The 19,973-nt window shown below is 38.7% G+C and overlaps 1 protein-coding gene across 7 annotated transcripts in view; it reads right to left on the bottom strand.

Moving 5' to 3' along the window:
- SLCO4C1 (solute carrier organic anion transporter family member 4C1) overlaps positions 1-19,973 on the bottom strand; it is a 93,096-nt gene that overhangs the window by 57,290 nt on the left and 15,833 nt on the right. For 5 of the 7 annotated variants that reach the window (XM_058170369.1, XM_058170367.1, XM_058170370.1 and 2 more), the window contains 8 exons: positions 16,252-16,348; positions 15,131-15,252; positions 13,008-13,114; positions 8,748-8,892; positions 6,279-6,474; positions 3,716-3,872; positions 2,373-2,554; positions 877-941 (listed from right to left, as the gene is read on the bottom strand). In XM_058170369.1, coding sequence (XP_058026352.1) covers positions 877-941; positions 2,373-2,554; positions 3,716-3,872; positions 6,279-6,474; positions 8,748-8,892; positions 13,008-13,114; positions 15,131-15,252; positions 16,252-16,348 — 1,071 coding nt within the window. The remainder of the gene's footprint in view (positions 1-876; positions 942-2,372; positions 2,555-3,715; positions 3,873-6,278; positions 6,475-8,747; positions 8,893-13,007; positions 13,115-15,130; positions 15,253-16,251; positions 16,349-19,973) is intronic. The other 2 variants (XR_009153584.1, XR_009153583.1) reach the window with 1 other exon arrangement.

Below are 19,973 nucleotides of genomic sequence, written 5' to 3'. Positions count from 1 at the left end.
GTATGCTATAGAATTATAACATATTGTAGTAAAATTGTATTGCATAGTTTGACATTTTATTATAAGGAGCAAAATGAGAAGCATAGTATATTTTGGGGATAAGAAAAAAAACTATCTTCCTGTTTTTAGCAGCTTCATATAAAGCAATGCATAGGAAAAAATGGAAATTTGGGCTAAAAATTCTCAATGAAGGATTTTCAGTCAAATTTATGATCGTCAAAGCAACCAGGAAGGGATGGATTTCCAATAATAATAATGAAAACTGGAATAGTTCTCTCTCTACTATAATCCTCATAATACCTAATAGATCAAAACAATGGCAGTATTGTAATAAACTATTACTCATGTGTACTTTGAAGAAAAAAAGTCAACAGGAAGGAGTCTCAGATTTTTGGTCAAATTTGGTCTGCCCCTTAAATCAGGGGTAGACTTCAAAAATTTTAGCAAGGGGTTCTCTGCCTGGTTACTGGGTGGGCGTGGCCATGATAGGCATGGCTTAGTCAGCCTCCTGCACCGTGGCAGTGGGGGGGAGTGTTTTTGCCCACCCCAGGCTCTGAAGGCCCACTGGAGGTTGGAAAGAGGCCTGTTTCTGGTCTTCCCAAACTTCCAGTAGGTCCGTTTTTTGCCCTTCCCAAGCCTCCATGCTGAATTTACCTGCATCCAAAATGGGGCCGTGTTGGGACTCCTGGGAGGGGACAGGTGGGTGGGGCCAGCCAGGTGTGGGATTTGGGGGTTCTCTGAACTGCACAGAATCTTAGCTAGAGGTTCCCCTGAACCCCTGCGAACACCCAGCAGCCCACCCCTGCCTTAAATCTATAGTTCTTAGATTGACATTATTCCTACCATGAAATCTCTTTTGTCAAGCTTTAAACTTACCTAAAAGTCGTAGAAAGAGCATATGAACCCCCAAAGCAAACGATCTGTGATTTTCTGGCACACATCTGTAAATCAAAGTTGGTTTACCATTTAATATGATATATGCCATCCTTCAACAGATACGATGATATGATTGCTATTGTTTTAACTATGCAATGTATTTCTTGAAAATGCAAGGTTAAAACAGAAGACAAAACTAATACTATAAGCTATTAAAAATGTAGAATAGAATAGAATAGAATAGAATAGAATAGAATAGAATAGAATAGAATAGAATAGAATAGAATAGAATAGAATTTTATTGGCCAAGTGTGATTGGACACACAAGGAATTTGTCTTGGTGCATATGCTCTCAGTGTACATAAAAGACAAGATAGTGTATGTAGATAGTAATTCAAGAAAATGTTAACATAGTGACTTTCCAGTCATTTTTCTTCTGATCATTGTCATTTTGAAATCAAATGTCTATTCATTTCTTCATCCTTAAAAATGAAAAACGCTTTTTAAAAAACAATAAACAATTTTCATGCTACCCAAGAGTTCTATAACACAACACATGGGCACAGACACCAAGGGATATATGAATAAGGCCAGAAGAAATGGTAGAATAAAAGTTAGAAATAACAAAATTGACAAAATGTGCACCATGATGTATGTCATGACGCAAACTTTATCCATAAGATTCTCTAATACAATTATAAAAGGGTAGGGCAGGACTTAATATCATAACACTACAACATATATTGTTTTGCCATCATTGTGATAAGAAATGGATGTGTTCTCTGAGGTACTTTTGATTATTTAGGCTGCCAGCATGAACTCTAAGCAGAAATTCATCATTGTACTTGTTCAACCAATAATTGTTGAATATATCTATGTAACAAGAAAGAAGAAAACCAGTCCATCTACTCTATTTCCAAATATCCATCTCAATGGATTAAAAGAAAAACCATATTCAGGGGAAATATCACCATAGAGACATTATGCAAGACTGTTATCCTGATGGTTAGAACAATTAATCAGTGTAATGACTTGCCTCCAGAAGTTGTGGGTACTCCAATGCTGGAGGTTTTTAAAAAGAGATCAACCAACCATTTGTCTGAAATGGTATAGAATTTCCTGCTTGAGCAGGAGGTGGAACTAAAAGACCTCCAAGGTCCCTTCCAACTCTATTATTCTATTATTCTTTTTGGCTACATTTTAATTCTTATCTGTAGTTAGAAATTAGTATTCTGTTTGAATATATTCAGCTCATTGTTTCAAACTGCTGGACATCCCAGTACTTTTGTGGAGATCTACTGCTGATCTCTGCATTCTTGAACACTTTCTTCAGCACTGGGTTGTCAATTTAATTTCCCAGAATGCCCTAGCACCAGGAATCAGACTCAGGTTTTCTCATTTGCATATTATGGAAATCATTTCCTCACTGTACAAATAGTTTGTGTGTTTGCAAAGGGATTTATTTTAAAAAAAGATAAAAGCAGCATTATAATTACCTGAGAATGGCCACAGTTGTTGGTGTAACTGCCATAAAAGTAAAAACAACCGCAAAAAAGAAGAAGCTAAGGAACCAAGGCAGGACTGTGCACTTAGATTTACATTTTCCAGAAGTGGCCCCATGGAAGGTATTCTCAATTTCAAGTATGGGATTCCCAACACAGGAACAATCGCTGTAATGCTATAAATAGTGCATTCAAAAATACAGATAAACAAAATAAGTAATTAATTTGTCCAAAATTAATTGAAAATTCATTCAACAGCAAAATAAATTGATTTCAAAATGTTACAGATATACACAGACAACATATCGCAAGATTGAATAACTAACTATTCAGCCAGTTGTAAAATAAAAATTGTTCTTTTAGCAAGAGAGTTCTATTTCTAAAAGTAATTGTGGAACATTTGGTGACCATGGATCTACCACCTTCATATCAAAATATATGTTCAGCCAATTCAGTGGCCCTTAAATAAACCAATTGCGCCACATCTAAATTCTAGGTATGATATCCATTTCCATATGTGGGGTTTTTCTTTAAAATCCAAATAGCTGTTCTTCTGTTGTCCACTTTGCATTTACGTCAACAGAGAATATTAAGAATACATTAAGTCCCTGGTATCTTCTGAGCTTGGTTGTTTTCCTGCAGATGTTTGGTTACCAGGCTACAGGAAAACAACCAAATTTAGATCAAGAAGCCAACAGTTCAACACTGAGTCACATATTATTCTCTGCTAAACTGAAATAAAATGTCGCAGCTCCTAATATAATTGCTCTTATTCATTGTTTAGTCTCGCTAGTTATGCCATCATTGAGGATAGATATTTCATTTGTTTTCCTATGTCCCTTGTTACTGTCTGGGTTTGTTGTCTTTTTGTTTTATCTTCCCAAGTAGTCCAACTTAGCTACTGACCTGCCCAAACTTCAATGGATTGATAATGATACTGATTTGATAATGATAACGATTTGGTTTATTTTTCAAAGCACCAGAAGGCAAGACAAGAAACAATGGATGGGAACTAATCAAGGAGAGAAACAACCTGGAATTAAGGAGAAACTTCCTAAAAGCGAGGACAATTAACTAGTGGAACAGCTTGCTACCAGAAGTTGTGGTTGCTTCATCACTGGAGGTTTTTAAAAAGAGACTGGACAGTCACTTGTTTGAAACAGTATAGGTTCTCCTGCTTGAGCAGGTGGCTTGACTAGAAGACCTCCAAAGTCCCTTCCAGCTCTATTCTGATTGATACATTTTAAACAAGGCACATGGCTAAATCATTTTTAACATTCAGACCTTAGATTTGATGTAGAGTGAGCATCCTCTTTCATAACATAAAGTGGCCTTACCTTTCTTCCATGCTTCTGAGGAACCACAACAGTACATCCTGCATAACATGGAGAAAAATACTGGACTTCATCTGCACCACAGATGGGCAAAAAGTCTGAACGCAAACATCTACAATGGGCATTGCAGGGTGCTGTTAAGTTTAATAACGTACCTGTCCTGGAACAGAGAAATAATATATAGATGAAATAAAAAAATAAATTTTCCATAATGGCGTGTTTTCATTCATTAATAACATGAACAGTTGGAGCTCAATATTTCTAAAAGTCACTGTAATGTGTGTGCGAGGAATTTTTTTTTATTGTATTCTTCATTTCATAAAGAAATGGGAGACCACTGAAGTTCATGGAGATGATTGCTAGGTAGTCCTTGACTTATTTTGGCAATTGAGACCAGAATTTTTATTGATAAGCAATATGGTCATAAAACATAATGTCACATGATCACACCACTTAGCAATGACAATACCTACAGTCCATCTTGTCACTGTTAAGTGAGCATCTCTCACAATTTCCTACTGGCTTCCAAGAAGCAAACTCAGTGGAGAAGCCACCAAGAAGTTGCAAGTCTCAGGCAAATAGCAAAGCAGGCCAGCAAGCAGCTGGTGGCTGCTGCAAGATGGGGGCAAGGGGATGAATTGGTGGCTGGGAGGTGTGACATGAGTGAGAAAAGTCTTGGGATTGCTGCTGCTGGGTGGGAGAGGTTGCATAAGGATCTGCAAGTAACCAGAGAGGCACAAAATGAGCACAGCAAGGCTCGTGGAGGGGTGTAAGAGTATGTAGGTGGCAGGGGAGGCATGGCATGAACATAGTGGAGATTGGAGTGGTTGCTGCTGGGTGGAGGAATGTGTGTGAGGGTGGACGTGTGGCTGGGAACGTTCAGAGTGAGTGCAGCAAGGTTCAGGGAGTCTGTGTGGATGGGGGAGACATACAATCTCTGCAACCGTCATAAGTATAAACCAGTTGCCAAGTGGCCAGATTGTGATCAAACAAACAACAACAACAACAGAGTTGGAAGGGACCTTGGAGGCCTTCTAGTCCAACCCCCTGCCCAGGCAGGAAACCCTACATCATCTCAGACAGATGGTTATCCAACATTTTCTTAAAAATTTCCAGTGTTGGAGCATTCACAACTTCTGCAGGCAAGTCATTCCACTTATTAATTGTTCTAACTGTCAGGAAATTTCTCCTCAGTTCTAAGTTGCTTCTTTCCTTGATCAGTTTCCACCCATTGCTTCTTGTTCTACCCTCAGGTGCTTTGGAGAACAGCCCGACTCCCACTTCTCTGTGACAGCCCCTGAGATATTGGAACACTGCTATCATGTCTCCCCTAGTCCTTCTTTTCATTAAACTAGACATACCCAGTTCCTGCAATCGTTCTTCATATGTTTTAGCCTCCAGTCCCCTAATCATCTTTGTTGCTCTTCTCTGCACTCTTTCTAGAGTCTCAGCATCTTTTTTACATTGTGGCGACCAAAACTGGATGCAATATTCCAAGTGTGGCCTTACCAAGGCATTATAAAGTGGCACTAACACTTCACGTGATCTTGATTCTATCCCTCTGTTTATGCAGCCCAGAACTGTGTTGGCTTTTTTAGCAGCAGCTGCACACTGCTGGCTCATATCTAAATGGTTGTCCACTAGGACTCCAAGATCCCTCTCACAGGTACTACTACATGACTATGGGTAAACATGTAGTCCTCGACTTACAGCAGTTCATTTAGTGACCGTTCAAAGTTACATCGGCACTGAAAAAAGTGACTTAGGACAATTTTTCACAATAATGACCATTTCAACATCCCCATGGTCATGGTGATCAAAACTCAAAACTGCTTATCAACTGGCCATTATTTATGATGGTTGCAGTGTCCAGTGATTACCTTTTCTGATCTTCGGACAAGCAAAGTCAATGGGGAAGCCAGATTCACTTAACAACCGTGTCACTATATTAACAACGGCAGTGATTCAACTTAATATCTGTGGCAAGAAAGGTTGTAAAATGGGGCAAAATTTGCTTAACAACTGTCTCACGTAGCAACATAAAATTTTGGGCTCAGTTTTGGACTATCAGCATTGGGACAACTTTTAAAGACTTTGAGGACTTATTATAACTCCCACCTGTTCAGCTTTGTCGTTACTTCGAATGGATGCTGAAGGAGGGAGTGTTAACTGAGCACTACCTGTAGTGTCATTGGGAGAATGAATGAGGACTAATTTACAAAACAAGCATGTGAATGAAAAGTGAATTGATTCACAAAATCAATAAGTTCTGATGATGTATAATGAATATTTGTAATTGTTTTATTTGTCTTATGTCTTCTACTTTTTCTTATTTTTGTTCTATGCTTTGCATGATACCACTTTTCTCATAAAGACAATGTGATGGAAATATATTATGAATACTGTTTTCAACAACATCAATATGAGCAATTTTGATTTTCTTTTTCATTATCTCTGAGATGTATAAAAATATAAAACATAAAATGAATTCTGAAGAATGGTTGATTTAATTCACCATCTTGTGGCCCTTATATATTTTAACATATACTTTTAATCGTATACTTGCCCATTATATGTTTCAGAAACACCAGCAAATGGTTCATTCCCACATTTAGCAATTGCAAACACTATGTTTAATAGCAGTGCCAGCGTACAAGTAGAAATAATAAACTTGATTATAGTTTTGCAATTCATTTGCAGCTTGGAAATTAAGGTACCACTTATGATTTGGCCAATTGCTGCTCCTGGGATTAAGACAAGTCCTAACAAGAAAATAAAGGAAAAAGTTAGCAAAGTAATAATTTCACTTAAAATAAAAAATAAATATATTCACTACTAAAAAGAGAACTAATATATTATTGTTATGGTAAACAGTCATTCTTTTACTTTTCTCTCTCTTTGCGTTTTATTTTTTATGAATTATGACTAAAAAAGAAATAGGCTTGGAATGCCAATCTGTGAAAAAAATACTTTTTCCTGCAGTTACTGCAATTACTTATATAGCTGTGTCACAGAAACAAGCTTAGCATAGCTATATTACTGAGTCAATTAACCCAATTTCAAGATTTATATGACATACTCAGAGGTAGGCTGTTGCTGGTATGGACTGGTTCAGGTAGTTCCAACCAGCATCTGGGCCTGCCCACCTGCCCTGGCGCTATCACGTTCTATATAATCACTGGTTTTTTGATGCCATGCACATGTGCAGAAGGCAGTGGTGGTTTTCAACCGGTATTACCACTAGTTCGCTTCATGCACGTGCTTCACTCGCACACATGTGAAATTTGTGCTCCAGACAAGCACAGTGTATTACGGAAGAGCTGAAACACAGCAATCCGCTTTGCTGTGCCTTTAGCTGGGCTAAAAACGACCGAATATAAGTTATTTATAACACAGGGTGGATGGGAGGGCCAAGCTAACCATCAGAGAAAACCAGTTCACTCTCAGATCACCATCACCTCTATCGGCTCACCCAAACTGGGCCAAACCGATAGAAACCCAACCACTGGCAGAAGATCACATTTTCCACACACATGCATGGAAGGTCACATGAGCGTGCTCTCACATTTTTGGTTCTGGGCAAACCAGTTGTTACAGTATGTGACGACCATCCCCTTCACTTCGTATAATGATGCCAATTTACTTAACTGGTTGTGTCATGGGATTACACATGTGTAAATCAGCTTTCAGACATAAAATGCCCAAGGTTGTATAACTCTGATCCTCTCTGATCACATCTTCCCTGACTGGCATGTTCTCTCACTCAGTAACATGTTCCTGATTTTAAGTACAGGAAAGCAGCTGGAAAGAGCAACTGGAGGCAGTTCCAGGCTGCTTACCTTCCATTCAAGATGGCATCCCAGTAAACCAATTATTAATCAAGGATCTCAAACAATGTGACTTTGACTACTACCACCAGAAAGAAAGACAAATGGTTCTTCCTGCAGTGTCACCTAAGGCCCCCTCCATTCCCTGGAGCTATCTTTTAAACAGGCATCATAATCAGGAAGGTTCAAGAACTAGAAAGAATTTGACTGCCTGCATGGAGCACCAACTCTTTTTCCAATGAAGTGGTAGATTCTCAAACTATAAGTATCCATTTTAAGTGGGATTTCTTTCTTTGTGGGAAACCAATCCAAATAGAAGCCACAATATATGTTGCATCCTAAGAGATACTACCTTTCTATCTGCTGCCTCATATATTGATTTGAGTTTTATGGGAACAATGTGCTGAACAGTTTCTGATGCTTTTTTTTTTTAGAAACTGCATCTATTACCATAAATGGAAAGGCAAGCTTGGAAATAAATATTTAAACTAATTCAGAAAATCCTAATATAACCATAAAGCAAAAACCAAATCTGAAATTGTTAGGGCCTACTTGAAACATTTTATCAACTGAGGATCCAGGCTTCCTTCTCTCCCCACCCTGAGTCCGGAATGGGACAACTTGCCACAACTAACTCACTGCCACCAACTTACCATGGCTAACTTGCTGCAGGAAAGCTTGCCATGGTCAACTCGCTGAAGCACAACTTGCTGGTGGACAATTTAACAATTCTATTTAATTATTTAAATTTTAAAAAATATTGTAATTTTTGCCATTCACATTTCATTCTGTCCCTCCTTTCCCGCCTTCTTCAATGATTCTATTCCACTATTTCTTTGATATTAGTGTAACTCTTCTCTTGCAGCAAGTTGTCCTGTTGTGAGTTGGCCATGGCAAGTTGTCCTGCTGCAAGTTGGCCATGGTGAATTGGCCATGGTGAATTGTAATAGACTCCCCCTGAGTCAGTGCCCCTCAAGGGATAAATAACCTGAAGAATAGTAAATATTGCTTGGATTCCCAAATTATTCTGAATTTATCAAAGAAAATAAATTTTACCAGATATAAAATTCATAGAATTCAATAGGATATTTTCTAGTAAAACTCTTAAAACCCTAGTCTTACTTTCCATTGTTTAGCTTTCTTTTCTTCCAAGTATTAAATCCCGTCATTAACGAAATTAAAAGGGTAGAATGAAGCAAATACATTACCTCCTAAAGTAGCTGAATAGCTAGATGTAAATCCAAACTGATTTTCTATAAATTTGGGCAAGAAAGTTGCAAAACCAGTAGCAACTAAAGCTTCTAATGCAGCTGCTATTACAAGATACATCAACACGGGATTTCTCAGCAGCATCTAGAAAAGGAGGTTTAGTTAAGTTCCCCCTGCATATTTTAGTTAGATTTCTCAAATCAATGTTATGTTACATACATAATGCCTTCTTAGATTATTTCACAAAGAAATTGATCTATTTTTTTCAAAATAAATGTTTATTATAACATCAGTTTTGCTATTCAATCTATCATTTTAAAACTGTTAGAAATGTTTACCCCCTTCTCCATCTCTTCAATGAAAAACAAGAGCACATTAGGAAGAAAAACACACTCTTAGTGGACTATTTGTCCAGAAAGACTCCAGGTCTACCTATTATAATGCTGATTAATCCAATTATTTGAATCTATATCCTGAGTTTCAGCTAGTCAAATTCAGTTTGAGATTTGGAATTCATTTAAACCATTCTAGAACTAATATTTACCCCATTTTCATATGACTATCTTAGATATACTGTATTTATGAATAAACTTTAGAAACATTCTATTCTTTTTAAAAAACCAACAAAAAAGAAACCCTCCTGCTAATCAACTATTCTTTTTGTTGCTTTTCCACATATCTGAGCCATCATTTTGGCTTCCTTGATCCTGTCAAGAGATAAAGATGTCAAAATACAAATGAATAATGCCTAATCTTCTCAAAATCCCCAGAGCTTTAACCAAAAACTCTTTACTATTGACCTCACCCCATTCCTAAGAGGTCTATAAGGGGCATGCGTAAGAGCACAAACGTGCCTACCGTTCCTGTCCTATTGTTTCCTTTCATTATATCCAATTAATATAATCACATACTTATGTTCATATATATGCTTATATATTAAATAGCTATTTTCATGCTTATGCTTATATATACTGTTGTGACAAACAAACAAACAAACAAACAAACAAACAAATAAATAAATAAATAAATAAATAAATAAATAAATAAATAATCTTGGCTTTTGCACAAGTTAGCAAAGGGTGGCCAAACAGAGGTAGAAAAAAGACAGGGTTTCTGAAACAGGGCAATTTAGCCAGAGTTTTTCTTAGCATCCATGACAATAATCCCACACAAATGTGTAAACATACATATATACAAAGAATTGCACTAGCTCAATATTTTGCTCTTCTTTCTTCCGTTTCTATTTGGTTTTAAAAATCCAGCAAGCTGTGGGCCTTAGAGCTACCACAGTCTTGACAAATCTCTTAGAGTCTCAACTGTTTCATCACAAAAGGTGGTTGCTTCAGAACTCAAATATTGAAATGTGTAGAAATCTGGTTCACAGGCCACAAACATTGTCAGAGGTTTCTTTTTATAAATATACTTTTTATAAATATAGTTTGGCTGGTTTAACACCCGTGCATGCATGAAAACAGAAAAATGTTGGTCATTTTCTCATCTAGGCACAGCATATGGACTGAGCTAGGATATTAGGTGGAGTTACCCCCTTGTAATATCTTAGTAAGGTTAAGATATCCTTGCCTGTTTTCATGAACAGAAGCTTTTACTGGCATCAGTTGCAGTAAGAAATCATCACGAGGGTGTCAACTTCTTTCTGCTTGTGCTGATGAAAACAGCCAACGGCTATTATTTCTATCAAGGCTTGCAGGGGCATGGAAGGAAATGAGATGAAACTGTCAAACTCATCCCTTAGCTGGTACTTAATTTTAAAATCATTTAATTTAGTATCTAACCGGCCCTCAAGAAGTGCTGAAAACAAACATTATTAGCTACTGATGAGGTGGCCATAAGCTGGAACAGGCAATTAGAGCTGTTGATGTAATCTGCAAAGATATACTGGGTAATAAAAGTTATTATTCATGGTTAATACATTTATCCTTTTTATTATGCTTTTTACTTATCTTTTTTCTAATAATGTGTCTTAGTGATCAAATATCCATTTAAAATCAAAGGATAATTGAATTTTAGAGCTGCAAGAGGTCTTGGGGTGGCATTTAGTTCAGTCTTTTGCTTAAAGCACCATTTACAGTTCAGGAATCTTGCAACACACCATCCTTAACAGATGGTCTTTATTTAAATGCCTTACAACTTTCTGAGGTAATTTATTCCACCCCAACTAGATCTTCCCATTAGGAATGTGCTATAATGAAAAGCAACTATATTCCCAATGCCAACTCCTCTGGCACTTGTCAGAAGCGTTGGCCTCATAGTTTGGTTTGGTTTAAGATCTTTTTTTAAAAAAATTAAAAAGAAGAATTTAAATCTGCAAGTAAACTCTCAGGTTCTAGCATCATTTTGATTTCCAAAAAATATTTATCACCCTCATATTGGCTCTATAGGCATACTTAGGAAATAAGAATGGATGACTGCAACACCTCAGTGCTTTGTTTGTAAGTGTGACTACTTCCCAGAAAAAAAATATAAAGGTTTTGAATTGATAGGGTTTTATCTATGGGATGACAGATAATGGGGAGCAATCTCATCAGTTTTATTTGTTTGTTTATTTGTTTTGTAGTTAATGAGTATTTTGTGATTGGACACATTTTTGTGGCAACTGTTTTTATAGCACACATAAGTTGTTGAAAATCTAAACATCTATCAACTCAAAAGGCAGGGTGTTGTGCTTAAATCTTTCAAACAGAAGCAATCTGCATCACCCTCACCCCTAAATAATCTGTCCTACAACAGGCCTTGCATTTAGGCATTTTTTCTTAACACTTTGCCAAATCTGCTTCCCTATTAGTTCCATTCATTGGTTTTAGAGCTCACTTCTAGAATCATATAAAATAACTCTGTTCCATCTTCTGCATAAAATGACTTCAGACATTTGAAGTTCACTGTCATGTAACACTTAATCTTCTTATTTAAGTTTCACCAATTCATCATAGATCTTATTCTTCTGACTGGCAATCACTTTTGCCTAAACCTCAGTTACATATAAAATATGACAGTTGGCTTGAAGTGTGTGTGTGTGTGTGTGTGTGTGTGTGTGTGTGTGTGTGTGTGTAGGTCTTTGGTTATTCGGGTTTTCTCCTGCGTAAAATTGGATGTGTCTTGGCGATGTTTCAATAAAGTCTCATTCGTCATCTTCAGGCTGGTGAAACCCCCAACCAATCAGAACACACCTCCACCCAATCAGAACACAGCCAAGCTCCCAACCAATCAGTTCAAACCCCCACTAGCAGTTAAAAGGAAGAAAGAGCTGCGATCACACATTGCTCCCAGAAGCACAAAGCCGAAGCCTGAAGATGACGAATGAGACTTCGTCGAAACATCGCCAAGACACTTCCAATTTTACGCGGGAGAAAACCTGAATAACCAAAGACCTACATACATATATATATATGTGTGTGTGTGTGTGTGTGTGTGTGTGTGTGTGTGTGTGTGTGTGTGTGTGTATATATATATATATATATATATATATATATATATATATATATATATATATATATATATATATATATATATATATATATATATATATATATATATATACAGAGCCACCATGAGACTCAGGAGTAGCATGTCCATTTCCTTCTCAAGCATCTTACGTAAAGGTAAAGGTTCCCCTCACACATATATGCTAGTCATTCCCGACTCTAGGGGGCGGTGCTCATCTCCGTTTCAAAGCCAAAGAGCCAGAGCTGTCCAAAGACATCTCCGTGGTCATGTGGCTGGCATGACTAAACACCAAAGGCACAAGGAATGCTGTTACCTTTCCACCAAAGGTGGTCCCTATTTTTCTACTTGCATTTTTTACATGCTTTCGAACTGCTAGGTAGGCAGAAGCTGGGACAAGTAACAGGAGTTCACCTTGTTACACAGCCCTAGGGATTCAAACCGCTGAACTGCCGACCTTTCAATTGACAAGCTCAGCATCTTAGCCACTGAGCCACTAATGCAATTCTCCTTCCATTCATTGCTCTTTGGCTATTAAAAATCAATATTCAAATAAGTAATAGTAGCATAGGTGAGGAAATCTACACTACTGAAATTGATGTTTGAATTTAACTTTAATCTTTTATTGCTTTGAATGTAAAGTACTGCCTTATCTAATCATTTCAAACATTGAATAATGCTATTACCCTTGTTGCATTCTGTTAATGAGGCCTTGCAAGTATTATTGACACAATGACTCCCAAATGTGGCCAGATTCAAATTAACTACAGATATTGATTTGAATGTGTGGCTTTTGTTACCCAAAGTATCATAAGAAAGTCCTTAATACTCCTCCCAGTATATTCATACGTCTGTTTTCCATCATGATGTGCTTCAGAAATCTTCTCTGCTCGTATTTTGCTTGTACCTAGAAAAAGAAATAATTTACTTTTGCAAAACCCAATTGTAATTGCAAGAAGTTCATACATTTTGTGGAAATCAGCTGTAATTTTAAATGTTTGTTCAAGTAACTTTAGTAAGTCTGTCTGCTTGGACACAAATCTGTATTCTTTATGATTTCAGGATCATCTTTCTGTCAGATATTTCCCACTTAATATAGTTTCATCCTCTTGAAGAATGAACTAACAGGATGCACTAACAGCGTTACCAGACTTCTAACACAAGAGTTACCACGATGGGCAGCTAAATAAAAGTACAACATTCCTCCCTTTTGTCTTCATGTCTTTTGTTCGACAGGCATAGCCTTAAAATCAAACATTGTCAGGCTTTTCAAGTATCTCTTCCATAGCAACTGTTCTCCATGGTACAGTGTTTCTTTAATAAGTGCTAAGGGCAAATTTAAAAGCTTTCTGTAACCTTAATTAATTGAAGAGTACTTTTCAACAGGCTTGCTCTCCTGCCTGGAATTGACAAGACTTTAATTTGTTACCTACTGAAGGCTTTTGTCTCCTAACTGACTCTAGCACATTGCTGCCATTGGAAAACCTGATGCTGGAAAAAGTAAGTTCCTATACATGTACAACTAGGGGGTTTTATTTTATTATTTTATTTTTTGTAGATTTGCACTGTAATTTTTTACAGATGTCAAGAAAGTTATACAATTAACGTATCCTCCTTTTCACCCATTTGTCCTTCTTTCCAATTGTCTAGGTCTGTGATGGCACCTGTGCCAGAGGTGGCCACGCAGTGCCCTCTCTGATGGCACATGAGCCATCACCCCAGTTCAACTCTGCTGCACATGCACGCACTCCTGGCGGCCAGCTGATCTTCAGGTCTCTGCCATGCTTACGCGGAGGGTGGGATGCATGCAGGGGGGCTATGCATGCATGCACAGGGGGAGCAGCATGTGCATGAGCAGGGTGCATGGCACATGGGGGGTGCGTTCATGCATGGGGAGCGGGGGATGTGCAAGGGTCTGTACAAGCATGTGCAGGGGGAGCAGCATATGCATGCACAGGGACGTGGCACATGCATGCATGGGGAGCATGCGGGGGGGCTGCACACAGATTTGCATGTTGGGGATTTGGGCACGCGCTCTTTGGGCACTCGGTCCGGAAAAGGTTAGCCATCAAGGGTCTAGGTCCTCCTTTGCCTTTTCAGATCACTGGTATGTTAAGAACAAATAGTTTCAGAAAATCAGTCTTTGACATGAAGGTAAAAAGATATTTATAAGAAGGTATTTAAGTTTGTTGAAAGCAGATTTTAGATTGGAATCACCATAAGTTATAGAGTTATAATAGTATTTATTCCTACCAGCTGTAATGAAGTAGCATTGGCTAATATCCCAAAATGGATTGAGTCTCCCTCTCCCTGTTCAACCAGTTTTGTCTACTGAAAAGTAGAAATGGGGATTTCGAAACAAAGCTTTGCCTTAAAGAACTTTGATTTTGTACCACAGGAAAATTCTGCCTTAGCTCAGGACATCGTGAAGGGACTTTTCGGATCTTTTTGAACGACTGATTCTTGTAATTTTTTTTCAAACATTGGTTAAAGAATAAGATATAAAACAATCTTCTTATCAAAGATTGAAAAACTACCAAGTTTTTCGTCTTACATCCTTATTTTTATTGCTATTAAATACATATGTTGTTTTAGAAATAAGTGTCTGGATTTCATTTGTCTACATCCAACTGATCAATGTGCTTCTCTTAGTAATTATCTTCTCTCTCTCATTCACTCACTCTCTCTCTATTAGGTAGAGTAGCATTATTATTTTGTACCCAATGCTCCTCAGACAATTACACTACTGCAGTAAGAATAATATAAAACTGTGATGAGCTATATGAAAGTTGCAAATTCCAGAATATTTATTGCAGTACAATCCATTCATTCATTCTGTACTGTTTTACACAGTAACTTTAGGAATCCCAACAACTTATCGAAGGCTAAATATGTTTAGTATTATTTTAGAATACTTATTTACCTGGTAAATGCTTTGGGAAATATGAAAATGGTGCTACTAAAAGGCATGTAGAGAAGCTGCATATCACAAAGGCTATCCACCATGCTCCAACCCAGCGGGGATCTTCTGGAGTGAGGTCTACTCTAGAATAATATTATTTAGTGAACACATGTTTAACCAAGGTATTATGAATTAAATAACAATACTTTTTGCAAAGCTGTTTTGTATGATAAAACATACATTGTAGTTTATTTATTACAACTGTGCTGCCTTCTTCCCACATTTATGCAGTGATACAAAAAAGAAATTAGTGCTGTTTTACTAAATGGAAAGTTTTCAGGTAATAATGAGCTCAATCAAGTATTATTGTTCAAGACTACAGAAAGCTTGAAGGAGTTTTTTTGCTTCAAGGAAGATTCAAAAGTAGCACCACTTCATAAATTTTGCATAGTAATATGAGCACCATACTTATAAGGTAAAGTAAAAAAAAAAAGAACAGCACTTTCTCTCTTTTTTTTCCTCCTCAGAACTCAAGGTACAAGAAAAGGCTTTGAGAAATTTTCACCGCTGATTGAAGTGCTTTCAGAATGTGTAGCTTCACCACACATTGGGATTGACTACAATGTACCCTGAAGATGCCCAGTCTGGAACTACCTTAACATGTGAGAAAGGTCTTCCTTTCCCAACCTAGAAGCATCTTAATCAACACTGGAGAAAAGAAGGCTAAGAGGATCCTTCTTCCACAGCAGAGGCCCAAAGAAGCCTCAAGCAATCAGACTACTTCATGAAGTAAATTGGTTGGCCTTTCACAGCATAAATGGCTTCATGTATATCTCTTCACATAGGCCTCTTCTAAAGATAAAACAATCCAAATCTACATCTAGCAAATTGACTAAAAATTGCTCATTATTCATGGCTGCTCAGGTTTCCCAGATATAAATCAATGCTTGGTTATTAAAAACAATCCCCTCCCCCCTCCCCAAAAAACCCCTAGCAACCAAACCCATTAAAATTATTATAGGTAACTAAAATATATGTATTTCTGTATGAACTATTAGGATAAGACTTTTCAAAATGATGTCTTACTATTAAGAAAAAATGTACATTCTTATTTATGTAGATGAAAAACAAAATGTCCTTGCCTTATATTACGATTGAAATCAACATAGACATTCAGCAACTGTCCTCCTAAAACATAGCCAATGGCAGGACCCAGCAGTGACATGGCATATCCAATTCCTGCAGGGAAGATAATAGTTTGTATTTTGGATATTGAGCACAAAAATTCATGTTGGATTCCATATCCACTGTATAAATGTGTAAGGTGATATAAGACTGAGAATGTTAAGTTCATGCATCCTGAGTAGGTTACCATAGGGATGACACTGTTTAGAATGAGAGGAGGATAGCCCAGCTTCCACATAGTTCTTCCCAGCATACAATCTCATTTAAAATGCATTAAATGTACAGATAAAGACAAATGATGCAACTTATTTTCAAGACACAGAATCTTCATCACATAAATGCAGTTATGGTAAATGCCAGACATTGAGTTCAACCTTACCCTAGTCTGAACCCTGTTATAGGAGGTTGGACTAGAAGACCTCCAAGGTATCTTCCAACTCTATTATTCTGTATTCTGTAGTCAATAGCAAAATATTTGAAGGTTGAAATGTGGGATATAAATATCTCAGATTTAATCTACCCATCAATTCCTACTGAATCATCAGGGGAATGCTTTTCCATTTACCAATTGTGTCATGAGCTTGTGTGGACAGCTGATCCTCATCTGAAGGCTTACTCCAAAAAGGCCAAATGCTGCTCAGAGGAAAGAGATGATTTAGGATAATGAACTTCTTTCAGATTCTGTGCATCCTTTGCCAGAAGGAGATAAAAAATGCAGAAAGACTTTCTGCAGTTCACCTGCTGAGGAGGAATCTCCAAGAATCCACAACATTCTTAATGAAGAAGAATGATCTTTCCAAAGCTTCCAACTTCCTCTAGACTTGAAGGCAGTAATTCAGAATATACTGAAGAGACTGAAACCTCCTTCTCTTTCACAATTTTTGCCACCTTTTCTGGACTGCCTTAATGGACCACCAGAGATTCGTTTTCTGCTGCATGGGGAATTTTCCATGAGTCTGCATTAATGAATGATGGGTCTAGTTGTCACAGTTGACACATTTGTTATTCTTGCTGGTTATTCATTTGTAGTATTCACACACTGTTATTCTGTAGTTAAAATGATTATGAGATTGGTTGTGGCTAGGCAACCAAGACCAACCCTGCAGGAACACAGTATCTGATTCTTATTTACTGATTCACACTGATGAGAAGGAGCAATTGCAATGTGGCAAGGGATTCTTCTAGGCTCCCAAAATAGGATCTAAGTGCCAACCCACTCACTAGAAAACATAATTCTGGTACAGATGTTCAATTAAATGCTTGTGATTTGAAGTGGGTAAGCAGCAACCTCAAACATGCCAGCTTTAATTCTTTGCATACAGGTTGTCCTCGACCTACAACAGTTCATTTAGTGACTGTTCAAAGTTACAACAGCACTGGATAAAGTGACTTACGACCATTTTTCACACTTACAACCTTTGCAGCATCTCCATGCTCATGTGATCAAAATTCAAATGCTTGGCAACTGGTTCATACTTATGACCATTGCTACGTCCCGGGGTCATGTGATCACCTTTTGCAGCCTTCTGACAACCAAAATCAATCAAAACACATTATAGTTTAACAATTCTTAAAAGAATAATGAGAGAAGATGATGCACTATAAGAGATACAAGAAATAACTAAACATAGCAAAACTTTCTCTCATTTTAAAAGAAATAACCCAGTTAGGATTATACACCAACATTTCCTCTAATTCAACCTCCCACTCCTTGGATTTCCTGAACTTCGTGTTTTTCCAACTCTCTGCACTACTGAATATATACAGACTTAATATGAAGATTGTTTTATATTACTGTTGTCTGGTTGCTATATTGAAAATCTTGGGATTTTTTAAAGGATGTTGATAATCCTTTGAGGTTTTTCAGTTGTGCTTTGGTTACTTTAGTAGCATTCAGTGTACTTTTAGAATTGCAATAATGACATCCAGTAGAGGGTGCTGCCATTTTTAATACATCTGAAGAATGGAACTCATTCCTAAAACAAGGTGGGCCTAGCTAGATATTTTGTGCCATAGTCTGTTTTTTTTTTTAAATAAAGGAGAATGGTTTGAATACCTTGTTCTTTGTTGTCAAATGCTTCATTATATTCAATGGTTCGGAGGTTATGGGGGGGGGAATGTGTTCCTTTTTGTGAGGGTGGTTCCATTTGCACGGTAAGTGGGAGGGGCAGATATGGCGGAAGGGGGATCGATCGGTCTAGGGGTCACGCTGCTCGATGTCTGCAAGCGATCGCGCGCCCCGATCCTCTGACTTTTCCTGCTCCCCGGATGGTCAAGACTCAGAGCCTGGGCCTTCGCTCATGTTATGCAACGCACGGTCCGTGGCCAATAAGGCCCCCTAATACACGATCTTATTCAGGGGCGCCATGGATCTTATAGGCGCACGGAGACCTGGTTGGGCACTGAAGGGGCGTGCCCTGGTCGAAATGTGCCCACCGGGTTTCCGCATTCCATCAGCCGAGGGCCAGGGTAGGGGTGGGGGTGGCGGTTGCTATTAAAGAGAGTCTAGAGCCGAGGGAGACCACTGTACCTCAGATTGCCGGGTGAATCCTCTTGTGAGATGGGGTCATAGGTGTCAGATGGGCTTGCTGGTCACGCACCTGGCTCCTTGCTGCGTGACAGCTGCCCTGCCCGAGCTCCTGGAGGTGCTTGCCGGGTGGCAGTGGAGACCCCCAGACTTTTAGTCATGGGGACTTTAACTTGCCATCTGCCGCTTGTCATCGACAGTGGCTCGGGAGTTCATGGCTTCCATGACGGCCTTGGACCTGACTCAAGTAGTGGATGGCCCCACTCACATCGGGGTGGCACACTGGACCTGATTTTTATCTCTGGTCAGTGGTTGAAGGATCTGGATTTGAGAGATGTAGTCATAGAACCTTTGTCATGGTCAGATCACTCTCCTTCGCCTGGACTTTCTGACCGCCACTCAACACCGCAGGGAGACGGAACCACAACGCTGGTTCCGCCCCAGGCGCCTGATGGACCCGGAGAGGTTCCGGACGGAGCTTGGGCCACTTCCTGAGGGTCTGGCTCACGGCACGGCAGAGGAACCAGCCGCAGCCTGGCAACGGGCTGCGGCTGGGGCTTTAGACCGTGTCGGCCTCTGCGCCTCTGACCCGCGCAGATCCCAACCGCCCTTGGTTCTCCGAGGAGCTGAGGGGATGAAACGCCGGAGAAGACGCCTAGAGAGCTCCTGGAGGTCTAGCCGTTTAGAGGTTGATCGACACTAGTTAGGTCCTATACTAGGACCTACCTAGTGGCACTGAGGGAAGCGAGGCGCTTACGCCTCCTCATTGCGCCGGCATACAGGTTGTCCTCGACCTACAACAGTTCATTTAGTGACTGTTCAAAGTTACAACAGCACTGGATAAAGTGACTTACGACTATTTTTCACACTTACAACCTTTGCAGCATCTCCATGCTCATGTGATCAAAATTCAAATGCTTGGCAACTGGTTCATACTTATGACCATTGCTACGTCCCGGGGTCATGTGATCACCTTTTGCAGCCTTCTGACAACCAAAATCAATGGGGAAGCCAGATTCACTTAACAACAGAGTTACTAACTTATCAACTACAGTGATTCACTTAACAACTGTGGCAAGGAAGGTTGTAAAATGGGGCAAAACTCACTTAACAAATGTCTAACTTAACAACAGAAATTTGGGGCTCAATTAC

The sequence above is a fragment of the Ahaetulla prasina genome, chromosome 2, assembly GCF_028640845.1.
Source record: "Ahaetulla prasina isolate Xishuangbanna chromosome 2, ASM2864084v1, whole genome shotgun sequence".
Lineage (NCBI taxonomy): Eukaryota > Metazoa > Chordata > Lepidosauria > Squamata > Colubridae > Ahaetulla > Ahaetulla prasina.
Note: the sequence above shows the minus strand (reverse complement) of the source record. Positions and strands in the feature narration are given on the sequence as shown.